General features: G+C 36.0%; 3 protein-coding genes across 4 annotated transcripts in view; 2 read left to right on the top strand and 1 right to left on the bottom strand.

Annotated features, from left to right (window-relative positions):
* The window catches only part of LOC138125273 (metabotropic glutamate receptor 2-like), a 180,773-nt gene that overhangs the window by 29,163 nt on the left and 126,239 nt on the right, over positions 1-25,371 (bottom strand). For both annotated transcript variants that reach the window (XM_069040517.1, XM_069040518.1), the window contains one exon: positions 20,599-20,769. In XM_069040517.1, the coding sequence (XP_068896618.1) occupies positions 20,599-20,769 (171 nt within the window). The remainder of the gene's footprint in view (positions 1-20,598; positions 20,770-25,371) is intronic.
* LOC138125602 (uncharacterized) lies at positions 385-12,577 on the top strand. The gene is made up of 21 exons (XM_069041034.1): positions 385-587; positions 640-832; positions 912-1,121; positions 1,219-1,333; positions 1,383-1,629; positions 1,949-2,104; positions 7,564-7,734; positions 7,788-7,980; positions 8,670-8,784; positions 8,834-9,080; positions 9,135-9,281; positions 9,332-9,559; positions 10,276-10,451; positions 10,523-10,554; positions 10,873-11,114; positions 11,167-11,359; positions 11,409-11,520; positions 11,570-11,810; positions 11,859-11,999; positions 12,052-12,279; positions 12,330-12,577. The coding sequence occupies exons 1-21, from the start codon at positions 441-443 to the stop codon at positions 12,531-12,533; spliced, it is 3,738 nt and encodes a 1,245-aa protein (XP_068897135.1). The 5' UTR covers positions 385-440; the 3' UTR covers positions 12,534-12,577.
* LOC138125274 (lipase 3-like) lies at positions 3,782-6,625 on the top strand. The gene is made up of 7 exons (XM_069040519.1): positions 3,782-3,999; positions 4,053-4,245; positions 5,465-5,579; positions 5,629-5,875; positions 5,927-6,073; positions 6,125-6,352; positions 6,410-6,625. Exons 1-7 carry the CDS (start codon positions 3,793-3,795, stop codon positions 6,587-6,589), a joined length of 1,317 nt encoding a protein of 438 aa, XP_068896620.1. The 5' UTR covers positions 3,782-3,792; the 3' UTR covers positions 6,590-6,625.

The raw sequence follows: 25,371 nt of genomic DNA, 5'->3' as shown, positions 1-25,371 counted from the left end.
GCGAAAAGAAGGTGGTAGGTACTGAGAGGTTGATACTGACCCAGCATTTGCCTTATCAGTGATATGAGACATACTATGATGTGAAAAAAACTCACACCTTGTCAGGCGGCACCGGGTTTAGAACATGGGACCTCCCGAATGCAAAGTGGCGCGCTAGGCGCTTGGCCACAGTGCTCGGTTAATTATTTGTGAATCACCTTCTATATCTAGTAAATACAGTGCCAGATGTTCTAGTTAATTTCTAAAAAGTAGACTGTACGCCGTTTGCTTCTGATAAAATTGTTATCTTCAAGGTTTTGATTGTAACTTATTACACAATTTTTTGCTAAATATGGTAATTATACTCGCATAAAAGCCAACAGCTATTTATGTGACAACAAAGCAGACACATTTTTATCGTATCGACTGCTGCACTTTAATGCACTATTAGAATCTGTGCAATGTGGCTACCAACTTTGCTAATCTGTGTTCTTACAGCTTCCAGTGAAAGTGTTCCATCTAAGATTGCTTGTACTAAGCTCCACAAATATCCTTTCAAATGGTTTAGCAGTGATTGTTACACCAACCCAAATGTGATGAGTTTAACTGTAGATCTTTGTTATTTTAACACAATTCAGAAAATGTAACAAAATTTTGTAGCCTGAGATGATTTGCAATAACGGTTACGAATTTGAGACGCACGAAGTTACAACTCCTGATGGATACATTTTGACGCTTTACAGAATACCACCTGGGAAGGATGACAACAGAAAGAAGAAGCAACCAGTTTTTATGCTGCATGGTATAGCAACGGACTCTTCTGTTTGGGTCGATGTTGGAGATAGATCATTAGGTAAGAAACAGAAGTGAAAACTTTTGTTGAAGAATCAGAAACAAGACATAAATAATTAACGGGTCATATGACGCCATAGTCATAAAGGTGATTTTGCAAATCAAGCAAAGTGTCGCTTTCGGTGTTCTCCAGCCCGACCCTGACGACGATTTCAGCGTGACGATTTTAGCGTGTCGCGTGACGATTTTAGCGTGTCGCGTGACGATTTTAGCGTGTCGCGTGACAATTTTAGCGTATCGCATGAAACTAACTGCCCGTGTGGTGCCCCTAAAGAAGTTGTCACTTCAAGGTCCGAGCTTGACGACGATTTTAGCGTGTCGCGTGATCATTTTAGCGTGTCGCACCAAACTAATTCACTTCAAAAACCTTATAACCCATTTTCTCAGCATTCAATTTGGTCGATATGGGGTACGACGTCTGGTTGGGCAACAGCAGAGGTACCAGATACTCAAACAAGCACGTCACTTTGCAATTTTCGGATTCAGAGTACTGGAACTACACGTAAGCGCGATTCACTTGGTGGTACTCTTAACGAACGAATAATTTTCAGCTGGGATGACCTTGCTGCCTACGATTTGAAGACATCTTTGCGAAAAGTTGCAGACGAGACTGGAATGACAAGGTCTATTATACACATCGGCCACTCCAAGGGAAGCGCTCTGATGCTGTTGTTTGCTTCGGAATTTCCAAATGAAGCCCACGAATTGCTCAGAGGTGTCATAGCTCTCTGTCCTGTTGGGTACTTTGATTATGTGTGGTACATGAAACCTCTGGTGCGGCCCATTTGCACACTTACAGTAATTTACCAAATCTTAAATTAAAACAAATCATACAGATATTTCCAGAAATTTCTAAAACTACTTCACGTACCGGCGCTATTTAGTAATATTGAACTAACCACTCGAGTGCTGCAGATTTTGTGCACATTCTTACCTCACGTGTGCAGATTCTCCATAAACTTTGTATGTGGGGAGACCACTCAGTTTTTGCCGGTAATTTTCTTTATAATATAACCTTTGGGAAAAAATTACCAATCTATTTTAGCAAGATTTGTTAACTTTATTTAGCAACTTTCCGATTAGCATTGCTTTGAATGAAATCCTGCAAGTGTGTCAGTTTAGTCTCTCGGACAGCCTTGAGAAGTTCGACTTTGGCAAAAATGGAAACTTGGAGATGTACGGACAAGAAAAACCACCTCTATACGATTTGAGTAAAGCCAATATTTCAATATCTTTGATTTATGGAAAGCGTGATAGTTTTATCGGTGAAAAGGTATTTGACACTTTTCTTAGCACTGATTTTATATAAATCTTGTCTCAGAGCGTAGGTAAAATGTTGAGAGAACTAGGAAGTACAGAGAAGAGTATGTTCAGCGTGCCCATTAAAATCACCGATGACAAATTACAATTCGATCATCTCGATTTCTTGTTCTCAGAGTTTTTGAAGACGTTGTTTTACAAAGATTTGTTTGTGGCTTTAGAAAAGTGGGCTCTAGATTAATATGATTATTACTAATCTGCAATACATGTGTATGGCTACCTTAATTGGTAGTTATTAACCCACGAAATAAAGTTGGCTAAAGTAATTCCTTGTGGTAATTTGTATTATACAGGGTATTTCACGAGTGATATTGAGCCCGACGGAATTAAAAATGCAACCCACAATACATTGGGAAGGTAAAGCTGGATGTTCACAGCGTCCATATCCAACTTTGCATTTCAAATGTATTGTGGGTTGCATTTTCAATTCCGTCGGGCTCATTATTACTCGTGAATCACCTTGTATTAGTGTTTGTTTATGCCATTTTTTTGTAATATTATTAGGCGCAATAAATGCAATAAAGTTTGTTTTTGTTATCCACATTATTCTAGTAAATTTAAAAAAATAAATATACTAAGGTCATTTCACATAGTAAAAATTGTTTTGTTATCTTGAAAGTTTTGATAGTAAACCGTTACCTATAAAAAATATGATGCACTAAATAATATGACAATTATGTCCGTATAAAGGCCAGTGGTAAATTGTTAATGTATGGTCATCATCTGTAGGACTCTTGTCAACAATTTTAGAAATAAGATAAATAAATATGTAATAACAAAGTACCTAAATAACATTTTAGTTTTACAATACAAAAATTTCCGAGAATAATGGGGAATCTTGAAAAGTGCCCCGAATGCTTGCAGCGTTTCCACGTTGAATTTCTTTGATTTTGAATCGCCTGATTTCAGAAATTACATTTCTGTGAAAAGAGAAATTTCATTTTCATTAATTTTCATGTTTTGAGTAAAAATTATAAGGAACTTGAAAATGTGGGAAAAATTTGTCAGCCCTCTTAGTATCATCGAAGACAAATATCATTTCCATCACCTATATTTTTGTTTTCAGAAAATATTGAAAAAATCGTTTCAGAAAAGTTGACTTCAAGCTTATATTATAATTTTCTGATCATTACATTCGATAAATAAATAAAGGAACTAGAAACAATTTTTCTTTTGTTCCCAAAGTAGATTTTTTAAGAAAATAATGCAAGTGATTTTGAGCAAGAAACCCAAATAATGAGATTATCAAGTTCCATGCAGAATGTTGTAGAATTTTGTTTTTTCTTTTAATTATTCAGAATATCCAAAAGAAATTTTTTTATAAGAACGAATATAAAAAGATACAGTGTAATTTGACAAAAAAAGACTATCCTCTGTCCAAAAATAGATGTCAAAAAAATTGAATCAGATAATGTTGAAGTGTTTTTAGAACTGTTTTAAAAATAAGGAAGGTCGCTATCAAATGTTTTTCGTCAGTCACCCGGTATATAAATGTTTTTTTGAAATACTTCATTTTTTGAAACCTATAAAATTTAAGTGTTGCGTTATATTCAGGTATTTGATAGTAAAACGTTATAAAAGATATGATGCACTTAACAATATGATAATTATGTCCATATAAAGTCGAGCGGTAAATTGTTAATGCATAGTTATCAACTGCTGCATTTCGGTTCATCATTAAAAATCCGCATAATGTTGCTACTCATTCTACTAATAAGTGTTCTTTCAGTTTCAAGTGAGAGTAAAAAGCATGTTCCATCTAAAATTGCTTGCACCAAGCTGTACAGTTATCCTTTCAAGCGATGGAGTGGTAATTGTTATATCAATCAAAACGTGATGAGTACCACGGTAAATATTCAAATATGAAAAATTGTCAATACCGTGTCAGTATAATGTTACAGCCAGAAATGATTCGAAACAACGGTTACAAAGTCGAGAGTTATGAAGTTACAACTTCTGATGGATATATTTTAACGCTCTTCAGAATACCACCAGCAGACAGTGATAACAGAAAGGGAAAGCAACCGGTTTTTATGCTGCATGGTATTGCAACGGACTCTTCTGTTTGGGTCGATGTTGAAAACAGATCACTAGGTAAGAAAAATCATACATAGTTCAAATCACTAGGCAAAAATTGACCAGTAGTACTTCAGGAAGGAAAAATATCAAGACCTAATTTTTTTTATCAGACAAATTTTTCAATTTTACGAAAACTTTTTGCTTTGATAATTTTACGAGTTGAATTTTGGCATTTTGATTCTGGTTGGGCCCGAGAGCTTTAGCTCGAGGGTTTAACCTTTGAATAAAAATGCCCAAATGTCAACGAGTAAAAATTGTCTAAAGCAAAAATGTTTAAGTGAAAATTGGGAAATTTATCACATATTACAGTCGCGGCCAAAATAAAGTAGGACAATGTTTTTTCGCTAATGTAAATTTGCTTGCCCTTTCTATGGTTACTATGAAAATATTTATTTATTTATTATAGTAACCCCGGAAAATTTTTTGCTAATGAACGAAAACATCCATAAATGAGGTCAGAAGACCAATCATTATCAAATAAGAGCACGAGACGAAGTCTAGGGCTTTTATTTGATAATAATTGGTCTTCTGACCGAATAATTTATAGATGTTTGAGTTCATTAGTAAAAAAATTGCCGATATTAAAATTTTGAACGAGGGGTATACTACTGATTATTTCCTGAATAGAATGAAAACAAACGCATTATTTCCAATCCTTTTTATTCAAAAATAATAAAAAAAAAATCAGGTACCGACATTTTTTATCCGATTATTGCAGTGTGCATTTTAGAGAAATTTTATCGGGTTATTTTTTGTTTTCTCGTTTTGATTGGTCAATATTTGTTACGCAATTGGTTGCTGGACACATGAAGGAAATAATCAGATATTAAAAATTAGGTCGTGTTATTTTTGGTAAGATTAATTCCAGAATACAAACTTTAACATTAGGTAATTATTTATTTATAATACAGTTTTAAAAACAATTTGAGAATCTGACAGGAGAAGCATGCGATTTTAATCACTTTTGACAGATGACAGAGTAGCAGGACGTTTTTACCGCTATAAACATTTTTGATTGGTTGAAAGCAAGCGCTCTGATTGGCTGAACACGTACGTTTGATGTACGTGGGAATTAATCGACTTTAATTGCTTCAGAGTTCTTATTAACGGTTAATTTTTGCTGTCAACGAAAGACCTTGTCTAGAAATTTGTCGATTGTGAGGATAAAATTTTGTTGTGTCAGTTGCATTTCAATAAAATTTAAGTTGGGAAAAATTTCCATATATTTTCGCAGCTTTCCAGTTAGCCGATCAAGGATACGACATTTGGTTGGGAAACAACAGAGGAACCAGATACTCCCTCAAGCACCAACATTATAGTTCTTCCGATTTTGATTACTGGAATTACAAGTAAATTGCGTCCATTAAGTGGGACTTCTAATCAACGAATGAGTTTCAGTTGGAACGATCTATCTGAACACGATATGAGAGCATCTTTGCAAAAAGTTGCAAACGTTACAGACAAAGCAGGAGCCATTATTTACGTCGGCCACTCTAGAGGGACCGCTCTAATGTTCATGTTTGCTTCAGAATTTCCAAAAGAAGCTAACCAACTGATTAAAGGAACGATATTTCTTTGTCCTGTTGCATATCTAGATCTGGTCTGGTACATGCAAGCTTCGATGCGTCCTCTTTTGCTAATTGCTGTAAACTTAATGCTTTTTTAATTTTAAAAAACTCTACATCCACAATTTCAGAAATTACTGAAACAATTTAAAGTATCATCGGTATTTGGTAACATCGAGTTTACTGCCCGGTTTCTGCAACACTTTTGCACAGTTTTCCCTTATCTGTGCAGATGGGGTATAAATCTTGCGACTGGAAAGACCAATCAATTTTTGGCGGTAAATCCGTACTTCATATTTAGGAGTATAAAATCTACGCCTCTTTTTCAGGATGATTTGTTGACTTATTATAGCAATTTTCCTTTGGGCATTGCGGTGAATGAGCTTATACAAATTATCCAGTATGCGCTTTCAGGAAACTTTCAAAAGTTCGACTATGGGACGGATGCAAACGTGGAGAAATATGGACAAGAGAGACCACCTCAATACGATTTGAATAGGTTTACGCTTCCGACTTTCTTTTTTTACGGAAAGCGTGATTCTTTTCTCAGCGCAAAGGTATTTAACGAAATCGTTTCAAGTATCTAGTTAAATATGATTTTGATGATATTTCAGAGCGTCACTAAAATATTGAAGGAACTTGGGAGCTCAGAAAAAAGTATGGTCTTGGTGCCTAAAAATGTCACAGAGGAGAAATATCAATTCAACCATATCGATTTCTTGTTCTCAAAATTTGTAAAGGAATTATTCTACAAGGATATGTTTTTAGCTGTAGAAAAGTTAACCACGATGTAATAATTATTACCAATAAAGTAGAATAATGCTCTCTTTCTACGTGATATTTCGTTTACACAAAATTTATAGATAAAAATAATATTCATCAAGAAATTTAACCAACTGCTGACGCTAACAATAAATGTCCTACTGCGTATCTGGTCTGTACATGAAACTCTTCACGTATCCACTTTGGATTATTTATGTCACTCTGGCAATACAATTATCTAAAAAATTCTGCCAACATGATTGGTAAAAATTCGTTATTCACATCGGTCGCTGCAGAGGAACTGCTTTGATGCTTTCCCTTGTGACAGAACAGACAGTTTCGTTGGTTATTTTGATAATGTCTGAGTACATGAAAGCTTTGCTTCGTTCCGCTTATACCTATATTCGCAGAAGCTAATCAAGCACTACGTAAACAAGTCTAAATAAAAATTTCAAAAAATTCTCAAACGATTTTTTTTTCTCCACGACTGTTAACGAAAGAATGCATTCTTGTTGGATATTCAATGAAAGAATAATATCAATTCCACACCCCGTGTTAGAATATACTGACGTCCAATCACAACCCCCGTATTTTCATTCTGCAACCGCTTAACAAGGCATAATTTTCAAAGATTGTTTTTTCTTGGTATAGTCGTGGAGAAAGTATAGTCTTCAACTCGCGTATAATGGCTATTATTCACTGGGATGGTTCCACCACTCGCCTACGGCTCGTTTTGAAAACTTCATCCTCTTGAATAATTTCCATTTTATCTAATTTCATCCAATATGCAACTATGTCGAACGCAAATATTTTTTCCTCATTATTATTGATAACTTAAAAGCTACGCCACCTTATTGATGATAAAAAGTGTTGTTATCTTCAGGTATTTAATAAGAAAGCGTTATAGAAAATATGATGCACTTAATGATACGATAATTATGTCCATATAAAGTCGAGCGGTAAATTATTAATGCACAGTCATCAACTGCTGCATTTCGGCTGATTATTAAAAATCCGCATTATGTTGCTACCCATTCTTCTAATATCTGTTCTTTCAGTTTCAAGTGAGAGTAAAAAGCATGTTCCATCTAAAATTGCTTGCACCAAGCTGTACAGCTATCCTTTCAAGCGGTGGAGTAGTAATTGTTATATCAATCAAAACGTGATGAGTACCACGGTAAATATTCAAATATGAAAAATTGTCAATACCATGTCAGTATAATGTTACAGCCAGAAATGATTCGAAACAACGGTTACAAAGTTGAGAGTTATGAAGTTACAACTTCTGATGGATACATTTTAACACTCTTCAGAATACCACCGGCCGACAGTGATAACAGAAAGGGAAAGCAACCGGTTTTTATGCTGCATGGTATTGCAACGGACTCTTCTAATTGGGTCGATGTTGGAAACAGATCGCTAGGTAACAACAATTATACATAGTTCAAATCAGTAGGCAAAAATTTACCAGTAGTACTTCAGGAAGGTAAAATAACAAGACCTCATTTTTTTAATCAGATAAATTTTTCAATTTTACGAAAATATTTTGCTTTGATAATTTTACGAGTTGAATTTTGGCATTTTTATTCTGGTTAGGCCCGAGAGCTTTAGCTCGAGGGTTTCACTTTTGAATAAAAAGGCCCGAATATTAACGAGTAAAAATTTCCTAAAGCAAAAATGTTTAAGTGAAAATTGGGAAATTTATCAGATATTAAAAATTAGGTCGTGTTATTTTTGGTAAAATTAATTCCAGAATCCAAACTTTAACATTGTGTAATTATATTGTATATTTATAATACAGTTTTAAAAACAATTTGAGAATCTGACAGCAGTACCATGCGATTTTCATCACTTTTGACAGATAAGAGAGTAGTAGGACGTTTTTATTGCGATAAACATTTTTGATTGGTTGAAAGCAAGCGCTCTGATTGGCTGAACATGCACGTTTGATGTATGCGGGAATTAATCGACTTGAATTGCTTCAGAGTTCTTTCTAACGGTTAATTTTTGCTTTCAACGAAAGACCTTGTCTAGAAATTTGACGAACAAGATTGTGAGGATAAAATTTTGTTGTGTCAGCATTTCAATAAAAATTTCCATATATTTTTGCAGCTTTCCAGTTAGCCGATCAAGGATACGACATCTGGTTAGGCAACAACAGAGGGACAAGATACTCCCTCAAGCACCAACATTACAGTTCTTCCGATTTTGATTACTGGAATTATGAGTAAATTGCGTCCACCAGGTGATACTTCTAATCAACGAATGAGTTTCAGTTGGAACGATCTATCTGAACACGATATGAGAGCATCTTTGCAAAAAGTTGCAAACGTTACAGACAAAGCAGGATCCATTATTTACGTAGGTCACTCTAGAGGGACCCTTCTGATGTTCATGTTTGCTTCAGAATTTCCAAAAGAAGCTAACCAACTAATTCAAGGAACGATATTTCTTTGTCCTGTTGCATATTTAGATCTGGTCTGGTACTTGCAAGCTTCGATGCGTCCTCTTTCGATAATTGGTGTAAATAAACTTAACCCTTTTTCAATTTTAAAAACTCTACCCACACAATTTCAGAAATTACTGAAACAATTCAAAATATCATCACTATTTGGTAACATCGAGTCTACTGCCCACTTTTTTCAACACTTTTGCACAGTTTTCCCTTATCTGTGCAGATGGGGTATAAATCTTGCCACTGGAAAGACCAATCAGTTTTTGGCGGTAAATCCGTACCTCATATTTAGGAATTTAAAATCAACGCCTCTTTTCAGGACGATTTGTTGACAATTTTCAGCAATTTTCCTTTGGGCATTGCGGTGAATGAGCTTATACAAATTAGCCAGTATGGGCTTTCAGGAAACTTTCAAAAGTTCGATTATGGGACGGATGCGAACATGGAGAAATATGGACAAGAGAGACCACCTCAATACGATTTGAATAGGTTTACGCTTCCGACTTTCTTTTTTTACGGAAAGAGTGATTCGTTTCTCAGCGCAAAGGTATTTAACGAGGTCATTTCAAGTATATTTTGTTAAATATGAATTTTTCGATGATCATTGGAATTTAGTGTTTTTTCAAAAATGGCAATTGAATCACTAGGGAGGAAATAATATTTTCTCACTAGTGATCAAAGTGAATATTTTGAGAGTTTGTGGATAGAAGGCGCCGAATATGTTGTACTGAAAGTTTTTTTAATCTGTTTTTAAAATACGAAGAAACGTTAGATTGCTTGGGGTAAACTTCTGCTAAATGCATTGTGTGTTGGTATCACTGACTAAACTAAAATTACTAAACCAATCACAAACACGCATAACCTCTTTTGTTGATCCACGTTTTGTTGTTAAAAACTGTTTTCGTGAGTTCCCTGTTGGGCTAATTTTGTGATTTTAACAGTTATGAAAAATAATGACGGAGCTAGATAATGACAGATATGTCCAGTTTACGTTAATATAACCTCATTTTTTACTCTTTTCACTTACTGCAATTAACTCAACATTCAAAAAGTTACAAAAAAATGCTGCTCGAAATTGCAATTCCGCGACTCTTTTTTATGATCATGGAAAAAATCAGATTCAACACGCATGAGCAAATGTGCATTTAATCAGTCGTACGGTTGGGGTCCTCGCCTTCGGCTCAGACGCCCAACTTCCCTACTGGTGATTAAATGCACTACTTTGCTCACTTGTATTGACAATAGCTATTAATGATATTTCAGAGCGTAACTAAAATATTCAAGGGACTTGGAAGCTCAGAGAAAAGTATGGTTTTGATACCGAAAAATGTCACAGACGAGAAATATCAATTCAACCATATCGACTTTTTGTTTTCAAAATTTGTAAAAGAATTATTGTACAAGGATATGTTTTTAGCTGTAGAAAATTTAACCACGATGTAATAAATATTACCAATAAAGTAAAATAATGCACTCTCACCATGTGTTATTTCGTTTGCACAAAATTTAGCAAAAAGGGAAATTTGGAAAGATATGGACAAGGTATCTTTGCGATTTCTTAGTTACAAACTAATGAACTGGATACCCTCTCAGTCATAAAGTGTACAATTTCTATACATTTGGTGTATAGATAATTAAAATCCTCCGATAAATAAGCGAACTGTGGACTGGTTCTTTTTTTTTGGAACACCTGTATATTGATATTCAAACTAAAAGAAATGGCAAAAATCCACTATTCGCTGTTTGTTTTTCTCTTACTTGTTCACTGTAATAAATAACATCAAAAATATAATTTATTTAAGCAAAAATAATGAGTGCATATTGTACAACACAACAAACGTCGATAACAGTACATTGTAGGTACTGATAAAAACCCACAACTAGGCAGAAACGGAAAAAGTTTTACAGTGTCAGTAGTTCAATTCTTGCAAAAATTGTTCATCATGTTATTGATTATTTTTCTACATATTCTTCTAGCTGTGGCACACTCTGACATAACTGCACCACGTTTCGACAACAACGCCTGCAAGAACATGATGGACTACCGATTCAAATATTTCAGCAAAAATTGTTACAACAATCCTAACGTGATGTCGTCAACGGTAATCGATTTCGAAATTTGTACAAAACCAGAACTGTATTTACGCTTTTCAGCCCCAAATGATAAAACAAAACGGGTACGATGTGAGGTCGTACCGAGTCACAACACCTGACGGTTTCATTTTGACATTATTCAGAGTATTTTCAAATAAAATACGTCGAGAAAACAAGTACCAACCAGTTTTTCTTCAGCATGGAGAAAGTACCGATTCGTCAGTTTGGGTAGACATTGGAAGCAGATCACTCGGTATGTACCATTTTCCGCAAAAAAACTTTCCACATTTGTAGATTTGCAGCGTTTCGTCTGGTGGATCTGGGTTATGACGTCTGGTTGGGAAACTTACGAAGTACCAGATATACCGACCGAGCAGTGAATCGTCTGAACGCGACAAATCAATGGAATTACACGTTGGTACCGTTTTTGATGTTGGTACCTCTTAAGTACGATTAGTTCCAGTTTTGACACCCTAGCAGCCAACGATTTGTTACCTAGTTTGATAAAAGTGGGGCTGATTACGGGACGAAATGATGTCATATATGTGGGACACTCAACCGGTACTACTTTGGTGTTCATGGTTGCGTCGGATTTCGACGAAATGAAACATTTTCTGAAGGGCATCATAGCGTTGAGTCCTATTGCGTACCTAGACCCAAGAGACTCACCAAGTGACTCTTTAAACCACCTCGTCTTGCTTTTAGTAGGTTTGGAGGAGTACCATTGACGCAATCACCACTTTTCTTTGCAGAGAATGGTAAAAGACACTGACTCAGTCTCTCACGATTCAGAACTCTTCACCCAAACCTTACAAAAGTATTGTAGTTTCTTTCCATACACTTGTAGAGAAGCCATAGACAAAATCTTCGGAAGAACCACCCAATTCTTACCGGTTTGACAGACTCGCGTGTCTTGACAAAATTAAACTTTCACAATGTTTTAAGGAAGACCTGCTTACATTTTATAGCTATTGGCCTAGTACCACCTCTGTGGCGACAAATACACAGTTACGACAATGGTACCGATCGGGCAAGTTTCAAAAATTCGATTTTGGCAGGACGCTCAACATGATAAAGTACCAACAAGAGGTACCACCAGTTTACAACTTATCAAAGATTGAAGTTCCAACATTTTTGTATTATGGCAGAAGGGATTCTATAATTACAGAAAGGGTGGGTAGAGAGTACCGACGTGAATTGTTTTCACCTTAGAGTATTTATAGAGTGTCGCCAAAATCTATAGTGAGATAGGAAGTGCAACCAAACAAATGAAAAAAGTACCAGTTGGTACCAATCACAAGAAGTACGACTTCAACCATATTGACTTTATTTACTCTAAATATTTAGAAAAATTTCTGTATAGAGAGTTGTTTGAGGTTATGGTAAAAAATTTGAGACCAAGAAGAAGCAGAAAGCGTAGATGTTAGATCTTGGTAAATTCGAAGATTGGAAGTCTTTGTCTTGGGTGATCTTCGAGTGTAGAGAATTAATAATAATGAGGTGTTTAAAAGGTTATCTTAATTAAGAATAGTTATATTGTGGAAGAGGATGTAGAAATATGAGGTCTTGGATTTTCTCATGGGCTATGAGTCATATCTGCGCAAACGACGAAGTCGGTCTCAAGTAAGCGCTACAAACCGACCGGAAAACATCCTCATTCGACGTTTTCGGTATTCATTCATAGATTTTTGTCTCGTTCGCGCAAATATTTCCAAGGTCACAGCCCATGAGAGAATCCAACACCTCCGCTTGAGTAGCATTGCAGAGCACTCTAGTTTCTTGTTTGTTGTATCGATTAGATTAAACTTTGGTAGCTACCCTGTGTGAGCCACGTTATTGGCCAGTGCTGTCCCACTGTGCAAAATGTGTTTACCAAATGTACGATAAACCGAATTAGCACAAAACATTACCGGATTATATTTTCATAGTAGAAAATGAATCGATGTGAAGCAAACATCTGCCACAATCCCAAGTTAAACAAAGTTCCAAATGGAATGCCTAATGGTGGCTTCGAAAATCCCAACTATTCTCGGCCGTGAAATTTTCCAACTGTCAGTCGGCCTCCATTTTTCACGTTGAATTATTTCACGTTTGCCCTCGATAATTATTCCCCGATATAAATTTCGTGTTAATGGAGTTTTATCTTGTGACAGGTGAGTTTTCGTGCCGCTTCTCCCCCACTGATCTTATTCCCGCTTGACGTTCTTCGATTTTAATGGAAGCACGCCGAGAATTTGAAACATCCGAGACCTTCTGAAATTTCTGTCTCGCAAAAAGGAATCGCGTGTGTCTCCGATGCATTAAACGAAATAACATGGCGGTGGGAATGCAAGTTGCTGGCGATGGGGCTTTCGGATAATTTATCGATCCAGAGCGGGTGACATAATTGGGTTAGAACTGCGATCTTCCATGGAGTAAATATTTGATAATAATGGTCGCGGATTTTGTTCGTCACCGAAAGTATTCACATCAAGCACCCGCGTGACGTGTCTATAGATGTTTTTAGTTGTTCTCCTTTTTTTGGGTTGTAATCTTGCAAAAAATACCAAACAAATATTTGTGGGAAAAGAACCTATTGATTCTACGTTATGTTGTGTTCTTTATTTTTATTCAATTAAGGTTCTACGAGAGGCCTCACCGTTAAAAGAACTTTGTTTTTGAAGCGAAAACTTCTTTAGGGGCACCGCGACATTATTCCCGGGCAGTGAATTAGTTTCACCGTCACGCGGCACGCGTCAGGTCTCACGCTCCGAAGTGAAAGGCTCATTCGAGTAAGTTCGAGGGAGTCGAGGTAAGCGACGGAGATTTTGATAAACAAAAAAAAACAAACGCCTCGTTTCATTGAAATTATCGTGAACCTATTCAGCCCATTAAGGTGCGAATCAATCCGCGACTCCCCTTTTGCTGTTCACGATCTCTCTAAAGAAAACACTGGGATTTGTTCCGGGCGACCCTGTCCTTTTTTGGTCGGCCAACCGCCCAAACAAAAAAGAATCGTAAATGCGCCTAGGTCGAAGTTGGCTGTTATTCCAACGCCGCCGGTGTTCCTGACAGATTGGCTAATGTGGCAGCAGTCTTTTTCTCCGACTTTTTGTCTCCGGTGTTCGCTTTCAGACGTCTTTTATAAATTTATCACGTTGGCGTCCGGGTAATTTCAATAGTGCCAAAAAAACCAAAAAATATTGTCTTATCACTTCCGCTGCTTCGACCTTGTACCTCAAACCTCGAACCAATTAATGCTATCGGCACGTCTGGGAAAAAGTGACAGGACTCCTGGTGATGGAATTTTTTGCGACTCACGTAACATCCGGGATTAATTAGAAAATGGTCCTGAAAAATCAGAAGGAGGCCCTTTTACAAAAAGCGCGGCGCACGTAGAAAAAGCTCGCTGTTATAATTAAGCCTTTTAATTTAAAAAGCTGTTTTTGTGTCGGAACTGCTTTCAGACAAAAACCGCGAGATAAATGCGTTTGTTGTGACAGACTTGATGAAAACTTCAAAGTGGTATCGTGTACGACGTTGAATATCAAACGGATTTTTCCTGGGGGCGGTATCCGCCGAAGCCGATTCTGAGCTTTATTTTCCGGTTATTTTTTGTATCCGCATTTTAAATTTCATGCTCTTGTGAAGTTTTAATTCGATAAGCTTAGATAAAAATATACTCTCAGGATAACGATGTCCTTTATGTCCTCCCACCTGTTTCAGAACGTGTTTGTTTATCAATGTATATAAATGTAACGTAAACTGGAATGAAAGTGTTTATTGTTTATTCATCCCGGTGTTTCGCACAATTGTTGTTTAACTGTTTTTTTCTTGTAATAACAAAAACTGCTGACGCTAAATGCAAACATTGCCGATTACAATAAATCTCTAAAAAATAATTTTATCTTCAAGCGGTCGAAAATCAGGCCTTTGTGTAGTTTATGTTCGATTTTTTTTTCAGAGTAGAAAGTCTTTTTGTGCCTCGCCCAGTTGTCGGCCTCAACTCCGTTTCGGCCTTGAATCTCTGGACTAGCCACAAAAAGACTAATTTCTACTCTTAATGGTATAATATACTATGTGCATAAATCACGGATGTAGTACCAAAGCGCCCCGTACTAACCCTTTCGAAGCGCTACGGTCGCCAGCGAGAATCTGATCGCTGGGCCCCTACCATCATCATCAGCTGCGCGCCGTCGGAGCGTACCGCACCATCCCCAGCCATCGTTATTTTTTTTAAATGAAAACAGAATATCTTCAAAAGAAACTTTGGGCAAGAACTAGTCTTCCATGACAAGGTGTAAATTTAGAATTATGTAATAATAATTTTTCCTCACATCAGACTCATCGAAAGAACCCATTAGTGAGAGTTTTAGTTTAATTTATACAAATTACACACAATTATCCTTGATGTGAATAATTTGGTTACACGCAAAAACAAAACCATGTAGCTGTAATAACAGTGAGCAGAGTTGCCAGGTTGCGCTCTAGTAAAATGTTTGTTACCCAACAGTATCTAATGGATCGTGGCATATCTGGCAACATCGCGTTGAAAGATATTCCGTTGGTAAATTAGTTCCATGGTCGTATAAATATGGAAGCATAAAATATTCAGTGCTTGAGACGTATCATTTTTCGTTTACTTTACGAGTCTGTATATAAGAATATTGGTGGTTTATCGGCTTTCCTGAAGGATCAATTTAGGAACCCACAGTCCACGATTACGCTGACTTTTTCAAGCCGTTTTTCCAGTCCGAAGCTCGACCCGGATTTCGACGACAAAAACCTTTTTCAAAATAAAACGGATTAAGCTTGGGAAAAGTTGCGCGATTAAATCTATAACGCCCTGGTCTCGCTTAATTGGCGAATTAACCGCAGATACGATCAAAATGTAGATTGTTTTCAGTGGAATTTTGCAACATCTCAAGTTTTCCCTCGTCTTGTCCCCGATTATCGTTTTGTTTAATGATTCCAACAATAAAAATGATTCAGTAATTAATTGTTTTATTAAAAGCAAACACGATGCTGGGAGATGTTATCCGGCAGATAAATTTCTGGGCAAATTAAAATCGGAATAATCTTGGATTTTGCAGAGGGTGGAAATCAGGCAAAGCTTGGAAGAAGCGGGCGCCGCTTTTTACAATGGCGGCAGGAGGAAGACGTGAGCGGATTTTAGGGAGCGCTTAAATTGGAGGGTCATTGGATAAATTGCAGGAACTAAGATGCAGAATAAATTATGAGTGTGTGGATTAAAAGTGGGAAAGGTGCGGTTCGCAAGATCAACTCATGAATAACAATTACCTCATGGTTGATAGACTTTTAGTGGAACTGTTTATTCTGACACTAGACTAGAACTGGGATTTATGCAAATTTGCTATTTTTGCCGCTTTTGCATGTTATTGCGCTCTAGGGACGGAATGCATTAACTGAAAGCTTCCTCAGATTTTTTGGTTCTTGGTGTATATTTTACGAGCAACTGGGGTATTGTCAAAATACGATTCCTTTAACGATCACTTTACAAAAATCAAAAATGGAATGAAAAGTAAAAATACTGTTAAAAAGCTCTAGCAGGAAAGGGATTGAAATCCGTTGAAAATTAAATATGTGAAAATGTTCTCGGGATGGTTGGAGAAGTAAGTATATACAGGGTGTATCTGAAATACATGTGTAAATTTTAACCTGTGGAAGAGCTCGCCAATTTATGCAACTTTTCTCTATAACATTTTTACGAAAAAGCATTACAAATTGATTTAAAATTTGCAATAAATTACCCATCAAAATGTATACAGTCGAAATTTTTTTGTTGTGACAGGAAGGGAGCCTTGTCAAAAAGTTACATGGTTATGGGAAAAATTAAATAATTAGAATTAAAATTCTCATATTTACAAAAAAATTGTGACTAGTTAATCACACAAAACGACTCGTTTGGTTAAAAATAGGGGGGTAAAAAATCTTGGAATACTTTTGCGAATTTTGAAAAATGTTATAAAGAAATGTTTCATAAATTGGCGAGTTCTTTCTATTGTTAAAATTAACACACACATTTCAGAAACACCCTGTATATTTCAACAAAAAAAATCAAAAATTTGTAATGCGGTCTTGGTACAAGAAATTTGATGGACCGAAAATCTGCGAGGACTTCAGAATTACCCAGGCTTCATATGACGTTAGCAAATACAATTAAATGACAAATTCCATTAGTTAATGAGTTGTTTGATAATGTGAAGCAGGTACATCTCCAATAAAAGCCACTGAGAGGACTTTATAAAGAGAAAATGCCGCGATACTCTCTTCCATCCTCTACCACTAATTACCATTATGGAATCTGCCTGAAAGCTGCATCGTATTTCGTTTTTGGCAAGTTTCAAAATTTATAAATCACTATTCCTGTAAACCGCGATTTCAAACCCTTTGTAAAGCGATATCAAGCACTTAAGACAGATTTCAAACCATTTTAATTTAAGCACGATAGGTCGGCAACTTAACATACAAACGACCTTGTACTGTAAAATTTATCTCCATAAGGAAACGCAGGGGATTTTGTGCTGGAACTCGCTTTATAGGGCTGTTAGCATTTATATGGTAAAACAAGGTTTTAGGGTACATGTTTTTGAGTTAAAAAATGAGAAGAAGTGGCAGAAAATATTTCATAATATGTAGATCAACACAGAAATGTTTATAATTGCTAATGAATCGTTCCATTTTAATGTAAAGGGGTTCCACAATTTCAGAAATATTTTTAGAGCGTATTTTTTTAATAGAGACGATTTCAGCTGAATTCAAATTTTCAAATATACCGGGAGTTGTGAAAATGAATGACAAGGACGAGTAAGTAAGGAATTTCCTAGTGAAGATGTTAATGAATGTACTCAGGTTATAATAAAAGCTGAAAGTCATTGAAGCTTATCATTTGACAGTTTGACAGTTCACCGTAAAATCTGCTTACCAGTGGCGTCGCGTTTGGAAATAAAGCTAGTAAATTACCCATTCTTACAAATGTAAAATGTTGCTCTTATTTATTTTATAATTTCTTCATCATTTTTTTTTTTTTTTTTTTTAATACTTAATATGCACAATTATAATTCCAACGTATAAAATTGGTGAGGTATGATTTATTACAAAGTACCGACGGTTTGAGACCACAAATTGTCTACGCCCATGCAGTGAACGCTTATTTGTATACAGGGTGTTTCTGAAATACGTGTGTTAATTTTAACTGGTAATAGAACTCGTCACAAGAAACAACTTTTCTATCTACCATTTTGCCGAAAAACGATGTTTAATTTAAAAAAAAAAAATCGGAGAGATTTTTCACTAAAATAGCCCTACGCCACTAAATACTGCAATGGCTAATTGAGATCAGCGCTAATATGAAAAAACATCCATTTTCATCCAGAAAACGTGTTTCAACGCCGAAATCGAAATTCAAATAAATCTACCCGTTTCGCAAAAAATCCACTTCGTAAGAATCTGGTTGTTTCACGTTTTTAGGTAGCTTAGTTTTGGAGATATGAACGGTTTTAGGAAAATCTTTCCTAGTTTTTTAAGTCATTACGCAACGTTTTTCACCAAAATGGCAGAGAGAAAAGTTGTTCCTTTTGATGAGTTCTATTACCAGTTAAAATTAACGCACTTATTTCAGAAACACCCTGTAGAATTCCGCTACGACCGATAATTTGCAAAGCCCGCTTTGTTTTCTTTTTGATCACTTTGTCTATAAAACAAAACTCTTCTTTTCATCTTATTGATAATAATTAATGTCTAATGAATAGTAGTCCTGTAACATTTACAAAAAGTGTTTTAAGTCTCCACCCACAATTTATCACGCTTTTCTTTCGTGTAAGAGGCAAAAATTTACATTACTAATTTATTCAAAAACATGCAGATATTGAAGGTCACATGTATAAAATAATTTTTATGTCCTTGCATTTTTTTGAGTTGAGTGAAACATTAATTGGGGGTTCGTGAGTGTTGCAATTTATGGAATGTTGTTAGTTTAACCATTATAGCGTTATTAAGATTTTTTTTTACGTAGTACAATATATCAAAGTAATAATTTTCACATGTATATTTTGCATGTACATTCTTTTTGTAGTTTTCCAGTTGTAGAGTTTTATCTCTGAAGAATCAACCCCATAAATAAAGAAAAATTAATTTCATTGTAAAAAATGTTAATAAGCTACTGACGATTTAATTTAAATAAAATCCGTGTCGAAGGACCGTTTAAAATGTCCCTTAACATTTCAAGTGATTCAATCTCCAAACAAGCTGAAAACATGTGCAAGACTAAACCTGAAATAGAAATTCTTGAACTTGCAGTTAATTTTGTTGAACTGAAAGTTTTATAAACTCTGATATTAAACTTGATTTTCTGGTCTCAAGATTAAAATTTAATTAATAACTCGTCTATTTCGAACAGAAGATTATCCTCGAAAGTTTTGTTCTCTTCCGAGGCGTAAACATGTAATATGTAAAAAGGAAAATATGTTAACAAATTAACAAAGTAATTTGTACGTAATAGCAAACTCCCGAGAAGTAATCAACGGAGATTGCAAAAGCGTTAATATGCAACGGAGTAAAGTGCATTAAAGGAACGTTGCAGAAGATGGGTTAGAATATAAAAAGACTGGGATCTAGTTTTTATTGTATTCGCTGTGGGTGTTTCTTTGCAGATTCACAATTCATCAAAAAAAAATTAAACAATCAAATTAACTGAAAGAATATGTAATTTGTAAAGTACGGAGTTGCACAGTAAAGAATGAACGAAAAGAAAATTGTACAGATAAATAGAGGAAACAAGAGACGAACTTTTACGAGAATATGAAACAAAAAAAAATTTTTTGAAACATAATATGTACATATTTTCAATTGGTCACAGTATGTTTGTTTCATTTTCTTTGTAAAACACCTATTTTGTCAAGCCAAGCAACCAGTAAAACCAATTTGTTCAGAGGGTTGCCATACTAATATTATTCGATTTCTGATGAAAGAGTCGGCAAACTTTCAACGCTTACTAGGATCCCACATTCATTTATAGACACTCTGTATGAGAAGTCTTAAGCTTAAAGACTTTGAAGGGGCTGAAATAATGCAAAACCTATCACTTTGGTGATCACAATCGTATTTTATTTATTTACAATTCCATGCAGCAAATTTGCAATATTTATTTGAATCAGCTTGTTGAGCTTTATTAATTAAAATTCAGCATAGTGTCAGGTTTAACAGCTTTAAACCGTCAGTGCGGCCACAAAGTTGTTAAATCGTAGTAATACGTTGCGATTAAAGTTTAACTCTGAAAGCTATTGTTATTTAAATATTTTATTTGAAACTATAACAGCTCCAAACTTTGCAGCTTCGAGCTCACCCCAAATGAAAAACAAGCCCAATTTTCTGATAAATTCCTTCTCCCTCCATAAATTTAAATTTCAATTAAGTGCATTGTGGTGAACATTTACGAGGGATTTCAAGTGAAATTATTCAGAACACGAACCAACTTGCTAATCCCGCTCTTACCTTGATTCCGTAGTTGGACTCTTCGTAGATGATGGAGATGTAGCTCCACCCCATCAGGATGACGATGTCGACCATCGCCTTCACCTGGTAGTGGTCGGAGGGAATCGTCCTGCTGAAGAACTCGAACCTTTGCTTGTTACTCAACTCGGGACTTGTCGAAAAGAAGGACACCTGGAAGGACAGACGCAATTAGAAATTCCCCGGCGCTTTCTTAATAAAAACCAATTAAAAAATAATCAGATTAAGCGCTTTCATAGTCGCTTTCCTAATTTATTCGGCATAAAAGGTCCGCCACATTCATGATATTTTAATTAAGAAGGGCGAACCGAGCCAAACTTCCAAACTTCCTCCGAGATTCCATAAATTAACGCTGTTTTGTTACATATTTATGCCGCTCGATCAACACTAATTCGCGCGAAAAAATTTGCTAAAACCGAGTTTATTGCCGGATATGATTGATGAGCCAGCGATTGCCCAGCACTTTTTTGTTGGACCAAGTGTTTTGCCTCGCAAGTTGGCAAATTGCGAACAAACAACAGGATCATTCGAGTGGGTGGCCATGACTGACAAGCACAAGATAAAAGTTATGTAATTTTTTATGCAGCGGATGTGCGACCACGCTCAAACCTAGGAAGAGCTGAATATGGCCAAAACGCACAAAACTCTTTGTTTTAATTAACAGGAGGCTCGTTTCTCGGAGCAAACATAAATCTCCATAAACATGGTTTTTCATATTTACTCCGATAAATTAAATAAAAGAATTCTCATTAATTTCATTCGCAAGAATTTAATAAAGCAGTAATAAACCTACCACAGAGAGTAGTACGAGTGTTTTTTGCACGAGCGCAGCGAGGACTATAATTACACGAGTGCTGAAAAGCCACTCACCAATGCTTCCTCACGCTTTTTGAAGTGAAAACTTCTTTCTAAGGCGCATCGCGACATTATTCCCGGGCAGGGTATTAGTTTCACCGTCACGCCGTCACGCGTCACGTCACACGCTCCGAGGTGAAAGGCTCATTCAAGAACTTGCTTTGAACTTAATTTCAAGTATATTTTAGCGCAATATCTCAAAAACTTTTCATAGATGGTTGTAACAGACTGGCTTTTAAACAAAGTGTCTTTCATATCTTTTTGTCAATGCATTTATATAACCCCTTTGTGCCGCCCCACAAAGACTATATCTCGTTAGTTCCGTATCATTTCGCATATTTTGCATTCCAGACAAACATCTGGGTGCAGCTCATGCATTCGCATAGTCGAAATTACTGCCAGATAGTCACAAATGCATAAGTGCCAACACCAACAAGAGTTTAACAGAAGGAATGCAATTTCTGGAAATCCAACAGATATCTACGGTGCACGTGTAACAACTTAGACAAGCTCCCCAAGATACAATATCTGTCGCAGAAGCGCCCTTATTAAAAGAGAAGCGGAAATTGAAAACGAATGTGAAAGCTGGAGGCACATGTGACTTCCGCTTCGCTCACAAAACGACATCAATTAATGCAATTTGAATGATAAATAATGCATTCGGTCTAATGGGCTCAACTAAGAAGTGCATGTGTGCAATATATTGTTGCGTCGTTACGGTACATTGTTCGCCCTATAAAATAATAGGATGATGCATCTGGATTAGAAGACAGACGAGTGAATTTATTGTAGTATTTACCGCTCCAGTGCAGACATAATGCATTAGCCAAGTTTCAATTCAGCTAATTAGAATTTCATATTAAATTTGTGCGATCCAAAATTTCTTGGCTTGGAACAACTAACAGATGGTAGAGGTCTTGGATTTTGTCATGGGCTATGAGTCATGTCTGCGCAAACGACGAATATCGGTCTCAAGTAAGCGCTACAAACCGACTAGAAAACATCGACATTCGTTACATTAGTGTCGTCTCTCTCTCGTCTATTTGGATGTAAAGTAGTCAACGTTTTCAGTTTTCATTTACAGATTTTTCACTGGTTTATCGCTCCGCCCGCGCGCTGATATTTCCAAGGTCACAACCCATGAGTGAATCCAACACCTCTATAACTGACAAAGAAACCGGTTTCCGTGACGGCCACCCATCCAAATATTAACTACTCGCAGCGCTCCCCTGATTGCGTTTTAATTTTTTTTTTAATTTCTACTTGAATTGTTATTTCACACGAATTATACAGAAAAACGTTTATGGCGAACTATAAGTTTGCAGGAGGCGCCGTCTAGATAAAAAAGTGCAATTAAAAATTGTTTAGCAAACGGCTATGTACTTCTGTCGAGGGAATTGCATCGTTTTGTGTTCGAGAGCAAAAAAGAATCTTAATTGCCAGCTTAATTTCCATAGTAGCGGCATGCAAAATCCATAAATAACCGTCATAGATTCTCTTTCTTTAATTGGAAAGCCGGGAAACAGTGCGCTCTCAAGATTTACAAAGACAATATTCTCTTATGTACACTGACTACCACATTCTTTTAAACAACAATTGGCCAAATGGGGAAAAGAGAAAAGTCTGCAAAGCATTTAAAGCTGTTTTGCAATGTTTTGTTCCTTCAAGTTTTAAGCCAATTTTCTGGTTACGGGAGGTGATAAAGCATTTTTAAGCAATTTTCAATAAAGCACAGAAATTTTACACCAAAATGTTCTAATGGGTCCATTTTCTACTTATTTCGAACAAAACGATAGGATTAATTTATTTTTGAAGTGAAAACTTTCACCTCGGAGCGTGTGACGGCTTGACGTGACGGTGACACTATACAGTATGTCTTAAAATTATCGTATTCCGAGTTCGGGGCTTAGTAGGGGACATCCTGTTGACCAAGTAAAAATGTTTAAAAAAAATTGCTGTCACTTTGAAAAAAATATCAAAGTTGCCAATATTTGTTCAAAAGTACCTGATTAGTATTATAGCTATGTTGTACTTCCCTTTTGAACAAAAATTGGAAAAATAAAACTTATTTTTTCGAGATAAAGCTGTTTTTTCAAGAAATGTCTTTTCATTTATATTTTAATATTTTACATAATCATTCTCACCATATTTCAAAATGAATGTCAACCATTTATATTTTTTATTTGAAGAAACCATGATGAAAAGTTTGGACCTTCAGACCCATATATCTTTGTAAAGACCTCCCCTATATTTTTTATTTTATTTTTTCGAGATTCCTGAGATTTGTCCCTACAAGACCCCCGACTTGGAATACGTTAATTTTGCAACACCCTGTATACACATGTTGGACACATAAGTATTGAACAGTTATTGAAGTTTGACGTAAAACAAAAACATGACAATGGATTTTGTACTTTTACTAGATTTATGTGTAGACTAGGAATAAAGTGGTGTCCACGATAGAACCCTGGGGAGCTCCAGATGTCACAGCCTGATTGTGAAAAAAGTGCTTCCTATGTAATCGAAGCAATTATTTATTGTTTAGAGTAAACTCATGTTTCTTTTTATCTTATTTATGTCTCTGATGTCAGTTTGATTTAAGTTTATGGTTGAAAATTTGTAATGATGAAACGAGATAAAACGATAAAAGGCGGCTCTAATATTGTCGCTATAAACAACTGGTTTCGGGAGTTGCTTCCTGTCCACGAACATTAAAGGAAGCACTTACAAATGGCTATCTGTCGGCTTAAGCAATAGCAATATTTTTCTGCCCAGCCCGGATATCCCACATCCTCATGATACATTAGCTTACTACGTGCTTTGATCTTGTTCTTCTTTTTGCAACATAAAAAAAATGAAGCTAACCAAGACGCGCCTACAAACTAAACACTGACAAAGTGACGCTAAAATTAACCGAATTTCACATTACGACGGGAAAATGTAAGCGCTGTGTGTGTTAAATTACTGGAAACAAGTGAACGCGGCGTAAATGTGTCAAGTATTAGCAATAAAATGTCTCACTTCTGCTTCAGATGTTCACGACGGCATTTTCCTAATACAATTTACACAATCCAGATTCAATAAAGGGCAAATTTCGAATTTGTATTGGACGACATCGCACCCGGCACAGTTAATGAAGCCATTTTATACCCAGAAACCGATCATTAAAGCCGAGTAATTGGATGGATAACAGAAACCCGTGAGTTTCCGCACACCGATCATAAATTGAATGAAGGGAATTTAATAAAATTGGGTTTGTCAATGATTTGGAGCTCAGCTGCGCTGTAACAGTCTCTGCGAAGGAATTTTAAGGGTGGAATTGTGACGAATAGCGGGGACTGGTGCTAAATAGAGAAAGAAAAGGGGGAGAGTGGGGTTTCGAAGGGGGCGGAATTGTGCGAATAAAACAGTAGAGGGACTGGGGCTAAATAGAGACAGTAAAGTGGAAATTAGGTTTGGAAGAGGTTTTATTAAATCCTTTCAACCTTTCAATTCAGTCATGCGATAGTTTTTTACCCGGCAAATATAACGTATGCATTATTTTATTACTTGCTGTCATGTGAAGTGTGCACAACGAGGCCCCAGACAATGATGTAGTATTGCATATACTGCAAACAAACAGTGGGTAATTTATCAGATTTATTGGTAAGCAAATTTTTCGCTGAAATGTCAAAGAAACATCAACGATGTGCTGTTCTTAACCTAGAAAACACCTTTTCGATTTCGGCAACGTTTACAGACGTTTACTGTAATTGTAAGCAACAATTATCCCAAAATAGGTCGTAAATTAATTAATTAATAATCGATTTTTCGAGAGGTAGGCAACCAGTAAAACGACTATATAAAGCAAGTACATATTCATATGTGCACGATTAAGCTAAGACAGACTTTGATTTGTTT

The sequence above is a fragment of the Tenebrio molitor genome, chromosome 3 (genome assembly GCF_963966145.1).
Source record: "Tenebrio molitor chromosome 3, icTenMoli1.1, whole genome shotgun sequence".
Taxonomy (NCBI): domain Eukaryota; kingdom Metazoa; phylum Arthropoda; class Insecta; order Coleoptera; family Tenebrionidae; genus Tenebrio; species Tenebrio molitor.
The sequence above is the reverse complement of the archived record's forward strand: the minus strand, read 5'-3'. Positions and strand labels throughout refer to the sequence as shown.

Bases quoted from the DNA above. Each gene is read 5' to 3' on its own strand.
- LOC138125602 (XM_069041034.1), top strand. From the start codon at position 441: ATGTGGCTACCAACTTTGCTAATCTGTGTTCTTACAGCTTCCAGTGAA. The intron at 1,122-1,218 runs GTCCGAGCTTGA...CCATTTTCTCAG, and splicing joins AAAGAAGTTGTCACTTCAAG to CATTCAATTTGGTCGATATG. The intron at 12,000-12,051 runs GTTTGACAGACT...CAATGTTTTAAG, and splicing joins GAACCACCCAATTCTTACCG to GAAGACCTGCTTACATTTTA.
- LOC138125274 (XM_069040519.1), top strand. From the start codon at position 3,793: ATGCATAGTTATCAACTGCTGCATTTCGGTTCATCATTAAAAATCCGC. The intron at 4,246-5,464 runs GTAAGAAAAATC...ATATTTTCGCAG, and splicing joins TGTTGAAAACAGATCACTAG to CTTTCCAGTTAGCCGATCAA. The intron at 5,580-5,628 runs GTAAATTGCGTC...AATGAGTTTCAG, and splicing joins TTTGATTACTGGAATTACAA to TTGGAACGATCTATCTGAAC.